The sequence below is a fragment of the Triticum dicoccoides genome, chromosome 3B, assembly GCF_002162155.2.
Source record: "Triticum dicoccoides isolate Atlit2015 ecotype Zavitan chromosome 3B, WEW_v2.0, whole genome shotgun sequence".
Lineage (NCBI taxonomy): Eukaryota > Viridiplantae > Streptophyta > Magnoliopsida > Poales > Poaceae > Triticum > Triticum dicoccoides.
The window spans coordinates 717,780,375-717,786,016 of NC_041385.1; the positions used below are offsets into that span (position 1 = coordinate 717,780,375).

General features: G+C 39.1%; 1 protein-coding gene across 1 annotated transcript; it reads right to left on the reverse strand.

The window, feature by feature from the left end:
• Window positions 1-1,432: 1,432 nt before the first annotated feature.
• On the reverse strand, window positions 1,433-5,087 carry LOC119278078 (endo-1,3;1,4-beta-D-glucanase-like). Its single transcript, XM_037559436.1, has 7 exons — window positions 4,833-5,087; window positions 4,565-4,586; window positions 3,075-3,198; window positions 2,757-2,847; window positions 2,552-2,641; window positions 2,366-2,469; window positions 1,433-1,776 (listed from the first exon to the last, which is right to left on the reverse strand). The coding sequence occupies exons 1-7, from the start codon at window positions 5,053-5,055 to the stop codon at window positions 1,636-1,638; spliced, it is 795 nt and encodes a 264-aa protein (XP_037415333.1). The 5' UTR covers window positions 5,056-5,087; the 3' UTR covers window positions 1,433-1,635.
• Window positions 5,088-5,642: the final 555 nt, after the last annotated feature.

Sequence of the window (5,642 nt, forward strand, 5' to 3'; positions counted from 1 at the left end):
GGGGGGGTTGTCCAGACGGTTGCAGAAGAGTGGTTGTTTGATTTGTTTGTGAGAATGAAATATGCCTACCATGTTCCTTCCTGGTGAGAAAATGGTAAGCTCCAGCTCAACCAAGCATGATCATGTTGCGATCGTCGAAGCCTAACATCGTATCACACATGAAGGTGTTGGTGTATATTTCTTCACAAATACCAATTGTCACTAACCAAATTTATTTGGTTATCTTCCAGCCATTTTTGGGTCGTCTTATGATGATTGAGATATGACCAGTGTAGGTTGGTGATGTTGAGCTTTTTGTGTTTCTGTATTTTGACATGGCCTAGTTTTCTTTTTTGCGCTTTAATTCATTGCTATTGATCCCTACCCCTCGTTGTGTGAACATGCCTTTAGCCGTGCACATACGTCTGCAATTGCTCCCGGTAATTATGACTAGATGATGAGCATAGACGATGGTGTGATTCGGGGCCACCAAAAAATCACACGAAAATATCCTTAATTTTGCACCCTTCTCAAATCCCTTTAGGGTTAATCGTTTATAACTTCCAACCAGTATACAAGATAAACATATTTAACATTTACTTAGATCATATGTCCATTAACCCACTATCGCGCCTAGACTTGCATGACCCTAATCAGCAATGGATGAATGTATCATGAATATGAGTGTTAACAAAGACAAGTACAAATGTCATCGACTATGCAAGGTCAACCATGCATTGTTTGATAGGTACCGCATGGTCAACTTGGTGAGGTCAACCTCGCCCGCTTTGATGGGTATCAGTGAGATCTACTAGACAAAGTCACACTAACCTCTTTCATAGGTATCAACAAGATCGAGTAGGTGAGGTCGAGCCTGCCCTATATAACAAGTATCAACAAGACTGGTTAGGCAAGAATGGCTAGCCTGTCAAAGGAACCATCACCATCTGCCCAAGTTGGAGCTCTCAAGGAACTAGAAGGCCCTAAGATGATGAGGATATGCTGAAAATACCATACTAGGGTTTGGGATACTAATGAAATGGTGTTAAAGCCCTGTGGTGCGTGGTTCCTATTGAGAAGGTGTGCAAAGCCATGTGAGGTCAAAAGTGTAACATTATAATGATCCTTTGCATGGAAGTCACCTTCTTCAACAAGGAGATAAATCCAATTTATAATAGTTGTTTATGCTATGAATGAACCAAAAACTTCTTTCTCTCTCCACATCATCGATGTTTACCCGCAAGGTTTCAAGTCGCTAGTCAGATCGAGATGAGAAAGTTCTCAAATGCCCTCTATGAAGGCACAAATTGTAAGGGGTGGAGGGGGGGTCTCTACTTTGTTGTCCGAAGGAGTAGACGATAACACAAACCGAGCACAAGGGTTAAAATTAATGGATTGTTTTCTGGAAGTTATAGTCATTTCATATAATTTAATAATTATTTAAAAATGCATATGGTTAAACTTCACATAGATTTTTTGATATAAAACAAGCAATATACATACCAATATGGAGGTTACAAATGAGTCACAAATCATAGTCAATACATGTACCTTTTTATGGATACATATGCATCTACATAAAAATGGTTTTGGAGAACTTTATTTGGATATTGGACTCAGAATTGTATTGGACCTGACCTTCGTGATTAATATTTCTTATTCCATGTATTTCTTGAACCAGCCGAGCATTAGGGCAAGAGCTTGTTCAGCTGTTCTAACTGCAAATGGGTCGGTGCTATTGTATCTACAAGCAAAGCCATGTGCAACTCCTGGAAAGATCTTGCCGAAGTAAGGTACCTACAATAAGCAAGCATATGAGGCTAGCTAGCTTGTGGGTAAAAGGCTTCCGGTAAGCTCTATGAATACACCATTGTGGTGAGTCTTGCGTAAAAAGGGTACATAGTTGGTTAAGTCAAACACCGTTTTTGTAGTTCTACATTTGTCTCATCTACTTGTCCAAGAATTTGTGCCACGTTAAACTTTGTACAATGATTATATATCAGTTTTTGTTACTAAAAGTATATGTAGGAGTATTATAGTTTTCTTAGCACCTCTGTATGTAAATTAAAGTTTATATTAAGTATCATCATTAGCACTCACAAAAATAAAAAAATGTGAAATGATAGGAAATAGAGTGAGTAATTGCATGCACTGAGATTTATCCTCCAACTATGTCGTGAAGTATGAGCTCTTATTCGATAAATGCAGTTGCATTTCTTTCGCGATCATGCTAACATGTGAAATGTGTGCCAATTGTACTCACTATGATGTTCTAAATCAAACATTATACTTTAGCAAATTACATTTAAAATTTGGAATGGCAGTGCCATTAGAGCTATATAAAAGAATTCGGTATCAAGTGTCAACGTATCTGATACTAACTCACCTTATCACTTCTTTTACGAAGGGCATGCAAAAACTGATATATGAACTTCTGTGGTGTAGTTGTGTCATTTTGAGCTCCAAGGATCTCAATGGGGCACTTGACCTCTGAGTTCCACACGTAAATTTAAAATAAGAAGAGGGATTCACACCGAAACCAGCCACCATAGTAGTAGAAACAAATGGTCACCTCTCATATCATCAACAACGATGGATGAAGGATGGGAGATGACAATTGCCTTCACCTCGTCCATTTTTGCTATCTCCACTGCAAACTTTCCTATTAGCTCATTGGGACAATAAAAATAACCATGTTATGTTTATAGTTGTATAACAGAAGAATTTATATTGATTGTATTGCCACTGTTGCAATAATGTGTACTGATTTAACTAACCACCCCAACAGTATCCCCCAACTCCAATAATAGATTTTCGCTCTTTTTTCAAGGTCGCAAAAATTGGTTTGGCATCTCGAGCGGCTTTTACCTGTAAGATAAACCGAGTAAATAATATATCAATTTACGAAGTATTCTCTATAACACAGTAGATCATTTTTTTGAATAGTCCACAATGAAACTTCAACATAAATATACCTAAAATCTTTTGGACCATACCACTTTGACAATAGTATGTTTCGAGGTATTTTAGAGAAAAAATCAAGGAAAGTTGAAAACTATAAAAATCAGAGCAAAGTTATTGTTGAAATGTATTACCGGAGAGTGATCATCTATCCACTGTGTGATGTTTACACTTGGGTCACCCGTGTAAGGTTTCCCATTGAAGAAATCAGGCACCACAACGTAGTATCCAGCTTCAGCAACTTTGTCGGCTGCCTGCCTTCCTTGTCATGTAGAAACATTATGCACAACCATGCATGATTATAATTCAGACACGATGATACAGGGTTAAAGAAGTTAATGGTCACCCATGACACTCAATGTTTTCTTATGTCACTTTGTTTTTCCACATAGTATATAAATGACAGAGGTACTATCTTGCTTTGCTTTTTATGACTCTCTCTCTCTCTCTCTCTCTCTCTCTCTCTCTCTCTCTCTCTATACATAAATATATGTCTTTTTAGAGATTTCAATATAGACTACATACGAATGTATATAAACGAATTTGACAGTGTGGATTCATTCATTTTGCTTTGTACGTATGTAGTTTATATTGAAATCTCTAAAAGGACTTATATTTAGAAACAGAAGGAGTAGAAAGAAAAAGTTGTTGTTTAGTCTCATCACTGTTTGTAAAAAAATCTGTGCAACTAATTTCACAGTAGAACATATTTTCTCACATTTGAGCATGCGGCTCCCAGGAACGTGCCCATAGGCAACACAAAAGAACATATATGCTGGATGAAACACATATGACTAAAACCACCCATTACATCACGCCATGCATCTGGGAAAGAAGAATAGTTATAATTATAGCTATTGGTCAATATAAGATTAAATATCTTAAGACTGGCCACAGTGGGAACTTCAAAAGTAACATCGGGTTCAACTCAACAAAATTGCATATGTGGCAATGAGTTAATATGGAGAGAGAGGTAAATTGAGTAACTTATCTAGTTACCGTAACATCACATAACCTAAGACAATATGAGTCTTTTTTTTTTAAAAGGAGGATGACCCCCAACCTCTTCATCAGTTGATGCATGTAACCATAGACAATATGAGTCTATAGCCTAATAAATGAAGCTTTGCATGACACCACACATATGAAGATAGTAACATAGCCTAGGGTAGCGTATACGTTACTAGTGTAAGTTACTCTCCACTATGGCTTGTCTAAACGGGAGCTTGCAATATACGAGAAAATATGTGATATACTCTTAAATGCACTTATAGTATGGAGCGGGAGGGAGTAAATTAGTAGTGGTTCTAAAGTCTCTCTCTTAAAGATAACTACAGATGTTTGACTAGAATTTGCTATGTTTCTTTTTATTTTTCCATTAATTAAAAATGAGAGAAATATGCATGGCGTGATGTTAGTGGGTCTGCTTTTTGAAAAAAAAATGGCAACTGCTTTTTGGAGTTGTTAGTGAGTCGCTTTCACTTCAAGAGTAATTTATGACCTTGTACTTACCTGGTGTAGAGATCGAAGGTGATGAACCTTCTTCCGAAAGAATATATCGTTTTTTGAAAAAAAAATACGTAGATCAAATGACAGCGAGTGCAACGGGAGAAGATGGTCGAACCTCAGCAATGGCGCTTCGAATCCTGAAGAAATCAAAATGCAACAGCCATATTCATAGGCAAGTAAGTATATGCCGTTTTCATCGCAGACAAAAAAGGGTATAAGCTGTTTCGTTTTCCACATACATACGTACTACTCCCTCTGTAAACTAATATAAGAGTGTTTAGATCACTAAAATAGTGTTCTAAACGCTTTTATATTAGTTTACAGAGGGAATACTGTCGAAGCACATCTCCCATATACAGTTTAATCAAATCAAATCAACTAACCGAAGATGTCGGAGGCCAGGACGATGGCCCGGTCGGAGTGGACAGGGCCGGTGACGTAGGCCCTGAAGCCGGCCAGGTCATCGACGACCTTTCCCGCCTGGGCTCCGGCGGCGGTCAGGTCCGGCGGGTTGTCCAGGCACTGCAAGTGCAGAGGAGCGGAGGTGGCTCCGCCGGCGAGCGCGGCGAGGCAGATGAGGGAAGTGTACAACAACTCCAGAGCCATGGCACTCTGGTACGCTCTGTTCTCCTTGCTTCAGTGCGTTTCGCCGTGCGCTTATATAGACTGTACTGGGGTGGGGTTTTGCTGCTTAATTTGCAGCGGTAGGTGGCATGGACAAAAGGCTCCCTCCACCTTGCCGTTTTGCTTGTTATTTTTTTCCTTATCTTTTGATGCGTGTTGTTCTCTGTCGAGGCACATCATCTTCTTCTATTTAACCCATGCGGCTGCTAAATGATTACGGAGGATAAACAAGGGTTGCCATCGTTCGTTTTCTTAATCATCATTGTTCTTGCCTTTAATTGACCTGACCCAGGGCTGCTAAACGAATACGATGCTGGGTAACGTCACGTGTGTGCCGTCCCTTTGTAAGAAAATGGATATGACCGTGGTCGACAAAGTAACAAACAGTTCGAGAGAACTGCCGGCATTGACAAAATAATGCTTCAACCAAAATATTCCCTCCGTTTCATAATACGTGTCGTGACTTTAATTTGAATTAGCTTTTACATATTGAGAGAGCAAAGAGAGCTAACGATGAGGCAATAGTTCTGCCAAAAAATAAGCTCTCCTCTCCCTGGGTCGTCCCCGCA

Coding starts and splice junctions, on each gene's coding strand:
- LOC119278078 (XM_037559436.1), bottom strand. CDS start 5,055: ATGGCTCTGGAGTTGTTGTACACTTCCCTCATCTGCCTCGCCGCGCTC. Junction 2,642..2,756: donor TGGGGGATACTGTTGGGGTG/GTTAGTTAAATC, acceptor ATGAGCTAATAG/GAAAGTTTGCAGTGGAGATA. Junction 1,777..2,365: donor TTCGTAAAAGAAGTGATAAG/GTGAGTTAGTAT, acceptor TGCTTATTGTAG/GTACCTTACTTCGGCAAGAT.